At 49.7% G+C, this 14,272-nt stretch overlaps 1 protein-coding gene across 1 annotated transcript; it reads left to right on the forward strand.

Moving 5' to 3' along the window:
* Nucleotides 1-90: 90 nt before the first annotated feature.
* On the forward strand, nucleotides 91-12,339 carry ANKRD54 (ankyrin repeat domain 54). Its single transcript, XM_044985892.1, has 8 exons — nucleotides 91-805; nucleotides 2,481-2,528; nucleotides 4,805-4,903; nucleotides 5,146-5,217; nucleotides 5,840-5,887; nucleotides 6,004-6,128; nucleotides 8,460-8,567; nucleotides 9,032-12,339. The coding sequence occupies exons 1-8, from the start codon at nucleotides 553-555 to the stop codon at nucleotides 9,104-9,106; spliced, it is 828 nt and encodes a 275-aa protein (XP_044841827.1). The 5' UTR covers nucleotides 91-552; the 3' UTR covers nucleotides 9,107-12,339.
* Nucleotides 12,340-14,272: the final 1,933 nt, after the last annotated feature.

A 14,272-nucleotide genomic window follows, 5' to 3' on the forward strand; every position in this document is an offset into this window, starting at 1 on the left:
TGACGGGGCAGGTTGGGGTGACGGGGCGGGAGGGGGTAGCTGGGGGTGACGGGGCAGGTTGGGGTGACGGGGCGGGAGGGGGTAGCTGGGGGTGACGGGGCAGGTTGGGGTGACGCAGGTGGGGGGGGAACTTTGGAAGTTGTCCCCCCCTTCCTCTTGCCAAACCCAAATAAAGCCTTATTTACTTCCCTAGCCCCACCCCTTCTCTGATTGACGGCTGGTCGGACTGGCTAGATCTTTCATTGGGTGAAATACCGAGCTGTCATCCTCAGGCTTTATTTCATTGGCTACTGCCTGGAGATTCTCCCCCCTGTGGCTGAAGCACTTGCCTGTCATTCATTTCCTTCCCCGGCGCTTCCCCCCTTTCCCCGCTTCCGCCCCCGTTCCCCCCTTTCTGATTGGCTGCGTGGGGCCGGATTCTGTGATTGGGGAAGGCAGTCACGCCTCTGACTCCCCGCCCCCGTTACTATAGTTACTCGGTTCTCCCCGCCCTCTGTCAGCGCGCCTGGGCCCGGCCCTCGGAAGCCGGGAGGCCGCGCGGGGGCGGCGGGCATGGACGGCGCTGGCGCTGGCGGGGCCGTGGCGGCCTCGGACGAGGCGCCGAGGCCCCCGGGGGGCGGGTTCGCGCTGGCGGAGTTCGGGGCCGCGCTGCGAGCCCCCCCGGAGGCGCTGGGCCCGGCCTCGCTCGGCTTCCTGCACGTCCTGTGGCAGCGCGACCCGCCGGCGGGCAAGATCCCCGCCCGCCGCCAGCGCAGGGCCGCCCGGCTGCACCGCGCCCTGGGGCCCGCGGGCAAAGAGATCCACGGTGAGGGGCGAGCGCGGGGCGGGGAGATGGGCGCAATCCCCGCAGGGGAGGGGCCCCCGGGCGCAGCCCCCCTGCTGGCATGAGGCTCGAGCGCAAGGAGGGAGCCCCCTCCCCTCCCGGCCAAGGGGAGAAGCGGGGGGCCCCACTCTGTGACCTCTTCCCCTCGGTTGGAGGGGCCTTGCTGGGTCCAGCTGGTGCAGGGGAGCAGGAAATGCAATCTAGGACTCTGCTCCAGCCTGGGCCCCTGCCCTGTCCCCCCGAAGACCATACGTCCGATTAATGGTGGTACGCTCCTCCAGTCGAGCCCCAGCTCTGGCCTCTAATACGTTATAATGAAAGTCTATTCACAGTAAATCGAGCTGCGCTAAACAATTGATTAGCAATGAAATGGCTAGCATAACTCATATCACTAGGCTTCAGAACTAAAACTCTGCCAAACAGTTGGGTCAAGTTGGTTGTAGGCTCTGACAGATGTCCTGGCATATATTTCGTTTACAGCGTGCCCTCTGCAACCATAAGGGCTGGAGACTTATTCTGGTGCACAGGATGGCAACCACCAAAGAGGAATACAGGTCACTCGGTGTCAGTCAAACCCCATCAAGAGCCATTTCCCACTCTGCTGCTAAGAATACAAAGGAGCACAATACTTTCCATTAATATATAAGGAAGAAACACTCTGGGAAGGAAAAAGGATGGTAGGAATAGCACGACATTGCAGCAACCTGACTCCGAGTCAATGCTGGCAATGGGACATGAGATGGGTAACCAGGTACAGACACATAGCCAAGTTCTCCGAGTCTAGGTGGAAGCCCTTGTATAACCTACCATTCCAATAAAGATATTTTATTAGAATGCATACACCCTTTGGTGGAGTAGAGAGGAGATGGCTGAATCTAAGGGCTTGTCTACATTACCCACTGGATCAACAGGCAGCAATCCAGCAAGTGTCAGTTTATCGTGTCTAGACTAGACATGATAAATCAACCACTGAGCGCTCTCCCTTGGACTCCACCACAGCAAGAGGCGCAGGCGGAGTCGACGGGAGAGTGTCAGCCATTGACTTACTGCAGTGAAGATACCATGGTAAGTAGATCTGAGTATGTCGACTTCAGCTATGTTATTCATGTAGCTGAAGTTGCATGAGTTAGATTGATTCCTCCCCTAGTGTAGACCAGGCCTAAGATTAGTTGCATGGGGGAGTTGGGAAAAGGTTCTCATTCACTTTCAAATTTGAGCTACAGTAACCCTCACACCTCCGAGGCGTGGTGTTCTGTCCCCTCTTGTGGCACCAAGACCACTTAGAGAGGTTAATGAGTCTGCTGTACAGCCTTAGCTAACAGCCATATGGCTTTTAGCTCATGCAGTAGAGGCTCATACACTTAGCTCCAGAGGTCCCAGGTTGAGGACCAAGGTCTGTCGGTGTTACACTACAAAGACGCTTCTTTGGGAAGTGCTGTCTGGGCAGGAAAGGCTAATAACCACCTTTAGAAGAAAAGCATGAAATCTCCTGCTACCTGGGGTCTTGATCTCACATATCCCTTCCTCTAGGGACAAGCTAATCCTTCCAGTGTGGTTTAGCTCCTGAATTTGGGACTTGACCTGAAGAGAGGGTTCTAATAATGGAACTACCCCTGTTCTCTATGCACTTTGCAGTAACCCTTTCTCTTTTCCACAGCTTTGAAACGATTGAGAGAATCCGCCAATGCTAACGACTTAGAAACAGGTGAGCCTGCACCAGCCAGGTCGACTCAGAACCTTTCCCTGGAAAGGCAGTTTTGCAATTGGCTTTGGAGGGGAGGAAAGGGAAATGCAGGTGGTTTGTGGAACCAGCAGTTCAGACATTGCACATGCAGAAATAGTTTTGTTCTGCTAGGACAGGGCTGGGTGTAAAATTCAATCTAGCATTTCTACCCTCTCCAGTTCATGGTTTTTTTAATATGTGACAGACTTCAGCCAAGGTATCAACAATAATAACATGTCACTCTGCAGCAGGACAGGAGACCAAAGCTCTTTCTGAAAGAAAGACAAGTGACTGTTGCGCAAACAGCCCCAGTCTGTTGTCAGGCAGCATGGCACACCAGATAGGAGAACAAGACTCGGGCAACGCAGATTCTATTCCTGCCTCTGCTACTGTTATTTGTATGACCATATCACCTAGGCATCCCAGTCACAGACCAGGACCCCACTGTGCTAGGTGCTGTACACAGAACAAAAAGATGATCCCTGCCCAAAAAGAGTTTACAAGCTAAGTATAAGACAAGAGACAACCTGTGGCTACAGACAGATGGGGAAGAACAAAGCAACAATATTGAGTATTGACTCACTCTATGACATTAGGCAAGTCACTGAGTGCCCATTTCCCCATCTGTAAGGCAGGGAGATGACACTTGCTCATTTTTGTGAAGGGCTTCGAAATCTGTTGATGCAGAGCGCTAATGAACATGTCTCGGCTTGAGGTACTGAGTCAGAAATGACTTATACAGCATGACTTTTGTATTAAACGCCATGTGTCCCACTATATTATAGTTGTAAAACGTGTTCTAAATCTATATGCAGATCCCTTGTGTATTAAATCTTGCAATGTTTTATATCTTGTCGTGCCAGTGAAGTGATTGCTATTGAATCAGTTACTCATCAGCTTGGAAATTATCTTTTGATCTTTTCTGTCATCACACCAAATCTTCACTGATCTCAAAACATTGTCAGAATGAGAAAGGTTAAATTGTTTCCTGCTGGTCTTGGGAGATGATTAGGTGGGACTTTACATTAATGTTTCCTCCTAGTTGGCCTGTCAGTCTTTCTCCTTGTCCCCTGGCTAAAATAGCAGAATTGCACTTATTCTAAGGGCAAAGTCATCTTTTCAGGTGTTACTTCCAATTTTAACCCCGAACCATTTTTCCCCACCAAGTTTAGAAACAATCCAGGAGGGGCAGGGGAAGGAATCCCAGTTGTAATAATGATTCCAACCCTAGAACCCAGGAGGGAAGGTAATGTCGGAACCGCCACGCTAGAACAGGCCAATAGCTGGATCACTCCAGTGTCCTGCCTTCAACACTGGCCAGTAATGAATGCTTTAGAGCAAGACTTAAAGCCCCCTAATTGAATAACCATGCGGGGGGAGCTTCTTTCTGAGCTGGGGATTAATTTATACCCCAAAGAATGAGGATTGATAACTCCTGTAATCTTAACCTCGCTCATTTCACTGCTACTGGTAGTATAAAAAGGTCACTGGAGAAGAGCCATGAGAATGCTGAAGGGATTAGAAAAGATGCTTTACAGTGATAGATTTAAAGAGCTGAATCTAGATAGTTTAACAAAGAGACGGTTAAGCTGTGATTTGATTACAGTCCGTAAGTATCTACATGTGGAACAAATGTTTGCTAATGGGCTTTGCGTTCTGGCACACAAAGGCGTAACACAATCCAGTGGGTGGAAGTGGAAGCTAGACAAATTCAGACTGGAGATAAGATGTCAGTATTGAACAGTGAGGGTAATTAACCAGTGGAGCAATTTACCAAGGGTCATGGTGAATTCTCCATCACTGAAAATTTTTAAATCAAGGGTGGATTTAAAAAAAACAAACAAAAAAACGCTCTATAGCCTGTGTTATACAGGAGGTCACACTAGATGACCACAGTGGTCCCTTTGGGCTTTGGAATCCATGAATTCTGTTTGCTCCAATAGTGTCCCATGACTGTGAGTTGAACTTGTTACTCATTCTCCACATAAAGAAACATTTCCTTCTCTGCTGAGGAACAGAGGCAGTCTAAGTTGCACCAGGGTCTCCCTTCCACTGGCACTGAAGGGGTAGTTGGATGGATGGGAGCAGAGAGGAACAAGTAAGGTGGGACAAGGGGATCTCTTTCCATCATCAGTCTCTCTCATTCCCATATCTGGGCTCTAGCACTCATCTGGTTGCGTGTCTCATGGCTGCTCTACCGATCAGCTTTCCCTCCCGATTAACACGGTCTCTCCTTCTCTCTTTCTCGGCGATGTCAGTGCAGCAACTCTTAGAAGATGGGGTTGACCCCTGTGCTGCAGATGACAAGGGCCGTACGGCCCTGCACTTCGCCTCCTGCAATGGCAATGATCGTATCGGTGAGTGGGAAGAGATTGTTCCATGATCTGATTTCCTTGTGGGAGGGGTTTTGGAGGAATCTGTGTGTTTCTTTAATTGCACACCTTGCTAAAAGCAGCATTTCCCCTTCAATCCCTGGCATGTGCATGTGCTGCCTCTCAAGATCCTCTAAACCATTCATTGTGGGCAATGCTAGCTCTTCCCTCTTAGACCTGCTGGGCAAAGGGAAGAGACTGAAATAGGTCCATTTAATTGTTTCTAGTGCAGTTGCTTTTGGACCATGGGGCAGACCCGAACCAGAGAGATGGATTGGGGAACACTGCATTACACTTGGGTAAGTGCCAAGAGCTTGAAATCAGGGCTTCTGTAACCTGATGATCTTTGTGCCCAGAGTTGTGAAGATCCCCATTAGTTTCCTTCCTTCCTTCCTTTCTTTCCTCCCCTGTATTGTGGCAACCAATCCCTGTTCTGGACTCTTGGGGTTCCATCAGCTTTGTTCTTTAATTGAAGGCGTAAGGGTCAGAGCTGAAGGAAGTACATCTCCTTCCTTCTGCTGGTCCTGAGAAACAAGAGGCCCATTTTAGAGACTATCCATCTTGCTGGCAGAGGCTGTAAACCCTGATCGTTGAGCAGGCTTCAAAGGGGAGTGCTACTCTACCCTCTGACAAAGAACCCTGTAGGGCGCTGGTTGCCTGTGCTGTGGTGCCCAGGGGGCTTAGTATAATAATAATAATTGGAGATATACCAATCTCCTAGAACTGGAAGGGACCTTGAAAGGTCATCGAGTCCAGCCCCCTGCCTTCACTAGCAGGACCAATTTTTGCCCCAGATCCCCCTCAAGGATTGAACTCACAACCTTGGGTTTAGCAGGCCAATGCTCAAACCACTGAGCAGGATTCCCTTCCCTGGACTGTAGCTCTACTCTGAGTTGTGCGTGTCCTGTTTTCCCTTCCTAGCTGCCTGCACGAACCATGTTCCTGTCATCACCCTGCTGCTGCGCGGAGGTAACATTTCCTCTTTACAAATTATAAAGCTACCACCACCACCTCTTTGACCTTCCCCCAGGGCCACCGCCGCTTTTAAACCAACCTCTCTCTCCCCATGCATGTGCACCTTTCAGGAGCCAGAGTCGATGCCTTGGATCGAGCCGGGAGAACTCCTCTGCACCTCGCCAAGTCCAAGCTGAACATCCTGCAGGAAGGGCTCTCTCAGAGCCTGGAGGCCGTGCGCCTTGAAGTGAAGCAGGTGAGAAACATTCATGCTCTCTGATACCGTGTGCATCTGCTCTCCAAGCACTGCCTTTCTTCGGTGCACTCTGTAGGACACGTGGGGTTTAGTAACTGCTTTAAGTGCCTCATAAGAACATAAGAATGGCCATACTGGGTCAGACAAAAGGTCCATCCAGCCCAGTATCCTGTCTGCCGACAGTGGCCAATGCCAGGTGTCCCAGAAGGAGTGACCCTAACAGGTAATGATCAAGTGATCTCTCTGCTGCCATCCATCTCCATCCTCTGACAAACAGAGGCTAGGGACACCATTCCTTACCCATCCTGGCTAATAGCCATTAATAGACTTACCCTCCATTAATTTATTTAGTTCTCTTTTAAACCCTGTTATAGTCCTAGCCTTCACAACCTCCTCAGGCAAGGAGTTCCACAAGTTGACTGTGCGCTGTGTGAAGAAAAACTTCCTTTTATTTGTTTTAAACCTGCTGCCCATTAATTTCAGTTGGTGGCCCCTACTTCTTGTATTACGGGAACAAGTAAATAACTTTTCCTTATTCACTTTTTCCACACCACTCATGATTTTATATACCTCTATCATATCCTCCCTTAGTCTCCTCTTTTCCAAGCTGAAAAGTCCGAGCATCTTTAATCTCTCCTCAGATGGACCCGTTCCAAACCTCTAATCATTTTAGTTGCCCTTCTCTGAACCTTTTTTAGTGCCAGTATATCTTTCTTGAGACAAGGAGACCACATCTGTACGCAGTATTCAGGATGTGGGCATACCATCGATTTATATAAGGGTATTAAGATATTCCCTGTTACACTTTACAATAGCTACAACCAAAACCAGGACCGGTCATGGCTAGAGTCTGGCTCCCTGCTTCAGATTAATTGCCAATTACATTATGCCCACCTCGTTACCCACAACCAAAGTAGCACAGAGCCACTCACTTTGCCAGCAGGTAACTTGGCCTGCACCAGATGGGGACAGCGTGGGTGTGGGGGGCAGCGGGCTATGGCACCAGGCAATCTGCCCGGACGCGCTATGCGTCTGTCACTAGGGAAGGGAACTGGGGGCGAGCTGCCTGTGTATACGTGACGTTTTGCCATGGTGACGGTGTCCGGGAACCCTGGGGGAAGGGGCCTGATGTGGGAGAAGAGGATTCGGAGGTGGAATGGGGGCGAGGGGAGCAAGTGATTCTCGCACGGGGGGGGCAGTGAGGGTGGTTCTCGCACAGGGTGGGGGGGTGGTTCTCGCGGGGCCTTACCCCAGCCTCCTGTCTCCAGGATCCGCCTTCTCGTAGCGCAGCCCCTGCCCGGCCGGGCTCCCTTCGGCTCCGCGGGTTCCTGCCTGGCCGGGGGCGGCTGCTCTTTGCGCGGGGGCAGCACGCGGACCGGGCTCCGCCTCAGCGCCCGCACCCAGCGCCGCACCGCGGCCATGCCCGCCTCGGCTCCTCCCGGCTGAGCCCGAAGCAAGGAGGCGGTGGTGGCGGCAGGACCCAGCGTGAGGCGCCTGAGCGCTGCCATCTTGCCCCAACCCCAGGTGGCCCGGCTGAGGACCTCAGCTGCTCCAGCATGCTAGCAATTCTAGGATTCCTGACCATCTCCCTCCCAGACTTTGATAACCCACCTCTCTCTGCCTCTGGAGAGCATCTCCCTAAACTCCACTTGGCATTTTGCAGGATTTTTCCAGGGCTTGTGGGCCCTAGAATGCACTGAATGGCAGCTAGTGAGAACTAAGAAATGGCTATAGGAGGGACCCCTTAGAAGTCCCCTTATGTTCTCCCAGTGCTGGCATTAGGCAAGGCTAGCTGACTAATAGGAACAGCCGTGCACTTTCCTGGAGTACTGGTTGGCAGGCCCTGAACCCCCACTTGTCCAGGTTCACAAGTCAGGGAACAGAGGAGAGGAAAGGGAGGAGATTTGGGTAACAGACCTGAGGGGGAGAAAGCAACAAGAATTTTTTACCCAGGGAACCACTGGATGTGAGGCTGGCCCTTTGAGGACTTTGGTCTTTTGGGGTTTCATCACTATGTTCTAATAGCCATGGATAGGAATCAATTGAATGACCAGCCCCTCTGAAAAAACTCAGCATCTGATTAATATGTGGCCTGTCTTCTGGTGACACACTGGACTGCGCCTCTACAAATGGCACTGTCCAGCTGTTTTGGAGCATGGCTCTGATCTCCTGTATGGGTACCTACCCCCAGACCTCAGAAGCGACACTGTGCTTGTGGCAGTACTGCTAATAGCCTGCCTGCTGCGGTTGTCCCTCTGTCCTTGTACCACCGGTGCCCTGCCTTGGTTACAGTTGTCCTGCTCTTGCATCTCACCATAGTGCCTGTTTCAGATTATCCAGATGTTGCGGGAATACTTGGAGCGCCTTGGGCAGCATGAGCAGCGGGAGCAGTTGGATGATCTCTGCTCCAGGTTACAGATGACCAGTACTAAGGAGCAGGTGAGAGGCAGCCAGAGTGACTCCCATACTGCATTGCTGGCTTCACACATACATCCAAGAGAGAATAGACAGCTTCAGTAGGGTCACATCCAAGACTGGGACCAGGATACAGACACATTCCCCTCCATGTCACCGGTTCACATTAGAGCCCAGATGTAATGACGGAAAGATTCACAGTAGCTAGGTGTTGTAGTAACTCATTTGGTGGGAGCGGGTAGTGAAAAGAATGTCTGGATAGGTATTCACAACACAGAAAGCATTGCCAGTGCCCAGGGTACCCTTAACGGCAGACTCAGCAGAGAGGTCAAAGACCAGATGGACTGAGAACATTGAATTTCCCCACTCATCTACACATGTGGGCCCTTCCAGGCAAGGAAGAGGTACATCCCGCATTAAGCTCAGTCTTCCTTCCCTTGCAGCCTCTGCTTGTCTTATGATGATAAACTGCATTGTTTCTATGGCAGGTGGATGAGGTCACTGACCTCCTGGCCAGCTTCACCTCACTCAGTCTACAGATGCAGAAGATGGAGAAGAGGTAACGGGATTTCAGATCATTTCCCTGGTCAACAGGAGAGGCCCCAGGGGAGGGGCAGCTGGAGCACATCACCTAGATTATAAACATTGCTGCCACTGCCAGATACCCTGTTCCTGCTGGACCCTCCCCCCAGTGTAGCACTCAACTCTCAGACTATCCCTTCCAGTGCTACTATCACCACCTCCTTCTGAGGCACCCAGGAGGACAATTGAATGCTGGAGCTCCTGACTTTTGGAGCAAAGGGCCCCTCTTATTTATCATCCTGCTCTAGATCAGATGGTTTAACGAATGTGCTGGCCTTGTGTGGCATGTCCCTCTTTTGAACACGCAGCCTTCCTCAAAGCATCCCAAGCTCAGAGTGGTTGGCACTCACCAGTGTGCCCCTGGTCAGCAACCACACCAGGTGCATTCAGGTAGGGACAGCTCTCAGACATGCCTTTGTACAGATCTGCCTGTACTAGGCAGGACTGGACATGGTCCCCGTATCTAGTTGCACAGGGTGAGTAGGCTTGTTCAGATGGTGGGAGACTGACTTCCTGCACTCACAGGAAGTGAAAATGGAAATTCAGCAGAGCTCACTGAGCATTGGTTGGAGTAGGTGGAACCAGGAAGAGGAAGGAAAAAAAAAAATCAGAGCCTGGTCCTTCATCCTCAACTCCCACAGGGGCCTGCTGTCAAAGGGGAAAGAGTCTGTCAGTGTGGGACTGGGATACAAAGCTTTTCACCACAAGGTTGCAGCTTCCAATGTGATCCCACCTCAAGGAATCACTAAAACGTTGTGCTCAGAGACCACAGCAATGGGTTTGTTAAAAATAAATATATAGATAAAGTTGTTACCAGATTATGGCTGCCCATTTAGAGTTGGGGGACACCCCCGCACTCCTAGCCCAGTTCTAAGGGGACAGATATCTATGTCTCACAAGACAGCCCCACGGCTGACTTCGATCTTCCCTTTTATTAGCAGTCTCAGCCAGGAGATCAGGCCTTGATTTGAGCCATTAGAACAGCTCATCTTTCCACCTCAACGTGGCTGACCTGTAACTTAGACGTGAGCCGTGTTGCTAGGATGGGGACAAACTTACGTTGTTGCTGCCCACGTATCACTAATCCCGGGGCTAAAATAAATGCCAGTCTGAAGGCCTATCAATTGGACACATTTTATCAGCGCTAAATTCATTTGAGGGGAAGGGATCTTAAGTAAGTTCAGTGGATTGGATGAGTTGTGATGCCCACAAGAGGCCTGAAATGGGGAGCATGGAAAGGATGCCGGGAGTTGCCACAGAACAGCATGTTCTTTGCCATCTGTTGGGGTGTGGTCATTCATAAGAGCTGGGTGGATTCTGTTTAAGGTACTGATTCTCAAGAGCAGCCAGTACTTTCCCTGAATCATGAACATTCCAAGTTGGTTTTTTAGATCCAGAGGACAGTAGGATTGGATGCTGTTTAGGTGTATCCCTTGTCTGAGAGGAGACTGACTAGACGCATGTATCCAAAGCTTGGATTTCACCCTGGTGCATGCGGCTTAGAGTGGTCTGTATGCTCTTCTGGGGAGGGAAGTCTGGGACTGACTCTGTTTTGGTTTTGCTGGAGCTGTCACTGTGAATATTAAGACGTTGTTCTGACATGCTGGCTAAAAGACACACGAAGGGGGTGGACGACAATCTGAACTCCTACATTTTACATTCATTAAAATACTGTCAGCTTTTTTGGAGTCCTCCACCAGTTCTTTCGTCTCAAGACTCGCATCTCTCCCTCTATCTCCTGTGCCTGGGGCCTGACACTGGCCTCAGTAACAACTTCTCTTAAAAAGCAGTGCTTGAATTAAAGATGACAATGTCGAGTTGCCTTGAGCACAAACGCTGGCCTCTTTGCAGACCCCTGGACCCTGCTGCTGATTCACCTTCTGATCTTAAATCACATTGCTGACGAATCCAAACCATAAATACATGAATTTGCTGTAGAACCTACACAAATCACAGTGTGTTGTAGGGCTGCAGGCCAGGAGCTATCATACACTCTGCAGAGAGGAAAGCAATGCTGTCTGACCACAACTGGTCTGAGAGCAGGCATTGGTGTGCAGCAGGAGGGGAGAAAACATGGTAAAATCATCACGGTTTGCCAAATGAAGAATGCAACAACGTGCTGGGGCTCAGACTGGTATTGGCTAGATTCTAAAGATTACAGGGGAAAGAGCATCCCCTGAGTGAGACAGAAGGGACCATTAAAAGAGCTAAAGAAAGAGCAGCTGGGGTTGTCTTTAATGCCACAGTTGCTGTCGCTGATGCTTGTATTGAAGCTAGAACTGACTGCGGTTTGCTTTTGTTGCAGTTCACATCTGAGATCAGAGCCCTTTTGGCTAGGAGCACGAGAAGTTGCTGCATGCAGCGTGTTGTGGCCCCACAGTGTGAGGTTAGCTGCTGAGCTTTTACACCTCCTCCTCCCTAAACAGGGTTGGAGTCATAAAGGGTGATGTCTGGGTGTGGATGATGGTGGTTGCCTGCTCTGAGCCCCTGCAACTGCCCACTAATGTCTACCTCTCTCAGAGGGCAGCTTTTTATGTTTCTCCCTCAACAACCCACGGGCTGGGCCATCAGCTGTATGTCATCTGAAGGATGATGGGTTTTTGGGGAAAATTGTCACTGCTGCTGGTTAGTAAGAGCACTTGGTTGCAGACAAAATGCCGTAGGGGAATTAGATCCTTTTTAACTGGTGAGCAGGCCGATCACATGGTACAAGTTGCCCTTCGCAGTTCTGCTTTTCTACTGCCAGTCCAACGGGATGAGATACCCACAGATCAAGCTGGCACTAGGGCTCACAGTGACATTCCACAGGGCTGTTTCTCTCTGGCCAGAGAGCAGCATTTACCACATTTCTGTCATCCAGTGATGCATAATCCTGGGCTGGAAACAGTCAAACCTACCATCCTGCTCAGTTCGGCAGTCCTCATCTGAAGCCGATCTCCCAGTTGCTCTAGTTTAGTATAAGAGTGAAGGGGTGGCTATGAATGTAGAAATTGTATCTTCATCATGCTTCACTGTCTCTGCAGTACCTGATTTCCTTTAGCTGTCCTGCCCAGGTTGCCTGTTATACATCGCCTAATAGGATCCCAGAGCTTTCCCTTGGTGGAAGGCCCCATGTGCTCTACTGCAGGCTTTTGTAGCACTCTTCTGTGGCAGCTTCAGGTACATTTTACAAATGTAGGTTTTTACTGAATTAAAGATGAACTTGAATAATCCAGTCAATACAATCTCCCCTGTGCTGTTTATTTTGATATTGAATTCAGCTTCACGTTGGTCTCACACAAATTGTCATCAGCGGGTTTCAGCATTAACTCATTAACGAATGGCACAGTTGACACCACTCAGAGCTATCAGACTAGGCCAGCTGCACACTCAGGCAGGCAGCATGTTACATACCATTCCCATTTTCAAGCTTTTCCTCGCAACCTAAGACATTTTTCAACTTCAGTTTAGATTCTGCAGCAAGGAGTGAATTCCACAGTGACTGAACACACAGCACCCAGCCTTGGGGACTGGCCTTGGCACTGAAGGCCATGCCAATGTGCCTGGGACACAAGCCATATAACCTCATGGATAGTGCCAGCCAATTTGAGGAATGGGTTTGTCAAGGCACATCCAATGTACAGGGCCAATACGTGGCTGCATTGCACTGAGGCACTGGAGCACATCCGTGACTACGTACAAATACTGTGGAGAAATTATATAGATGCCAAAGAACAAAAGGACTTACTCCAAAGCAGCTGCTCCCCATGTATGATTACAAATGAATGGGACACATACACTCCAGCATGAGCAGGCACATACCCACGCAGAAATACCTCTCACTCTTCAGCTGCTGAAATAATTAAACTCTAGGGCATCAAGACAACTCTCTTCAGGAGAGAAAACTATATTACTCCCATCCTCCATCATCTCCAGCTGCCCCCCACCCAACCTTTCATCTACCTCTGTCTGCTCACTCAGTATTTGCATCTGATCTTTTATCCTCCTTGCTTCAGAAAGATCCGTGCAGAACAAGCATAATTTCTCTTCATAGAGCCAGGCCAGCGTGGGAGAGCAGCCTTGGCAGCTCTGAGCCCACTGGTGAATCAGTGAGGAGCCGGAGTTTGATTAGCAAGCGGATAAAGGAGAACTGGCAGATAAAGAGTTTATTTGGATTTGTCTGAAAGCTTCTGAGAGAGTCCGTAACATGAGGTTATTAAGAAAATAAAGTAGGCAATTGAGATACAAACCATGATCATGGATCAGGAACTGGTTAAGAGACAGAAAATAAAGGCTAGGAACTTATGGACAATTTTAATTGTGGTTTACGGCTAACCATAGGATGTCCCAGAGCTTCAGTATTTAAATAAGATTGCCCCTTTGGCCCAAGCAGTTAGCCAGTATTCAGGCCCTTGCAGGATTTTTTCTGTTAGGATGGGAAATCCGTTATGTGTCAGGTACAGTAACTCCTTGCTTAACGTTGTAGTTTTGTTCCTGTAAAATGTGACTTTAAGCAAAACGATGTTAAGTGAATCCAATTTCCCCATAAGAATTAATGTAAATGGAGAGGTTAGGTTCCAGGGACATTTTTTTCACCAGACAAAAAACTATATATTATATAGATATACACACAGTATACGTTTTAAACAAACAATTTCATACTGTTCACAGCTATGATGATTGGGAAGCTTGCTTGAGGTGGTGAAGTTAGAGGGTGGAAGAAGGAGGGATATTTCCCAAGGAATGCCTTGCTGCTAAATGATGAACTAGCACTCAGCTGAGCCCTCAAGGGTTAACACATTGTTGTTAATGTAGCCTCTCACACAAGGCAGCAGGAACATGAGGGAGGGGAGACAGCATAGCAGACAGACACACACCTTGTGTGTGTGTGTGTGTGTGTGTGTGTGTGTGAGAGAGAGAGAGATGCACACTGCCCCTTTAAGTAAGCTGATCCACTCTTAAGTGCATTGTCATTTTAAGTGGATCAGGAAGTTGAGACAGCAGCTGCTGCCCCAAGTTCTCTCTGTCTCTCTTTGTCCGTGTCCCCTCCCTGCTCTATATGGAGAAGGGGTAAGCGGGGTGCAGGAGCAGGGGGACACCCTGACAGCCCCCTGCACAGCAAGCAGGAATCTCTGAGAGCAGCTCCAAGGCAGAGGGCAGGAGCAGCA

This window comes from Mauremys mutica, chromosome 1 (genome assembly GCF_020497125.1).
Source record: "Mauremys mutica isolate MM-2020 ecotype Southern chromosome 1, ASM2049712v1, whole genome shotgun sequence".
In the NCBI taxonomy this organism is placed as follows: domain Eukaryota; kingdom Metazoa; phylum Chordata; order Testudines; family Geoemydidae; genus Mauremys; species Mauremys mutica.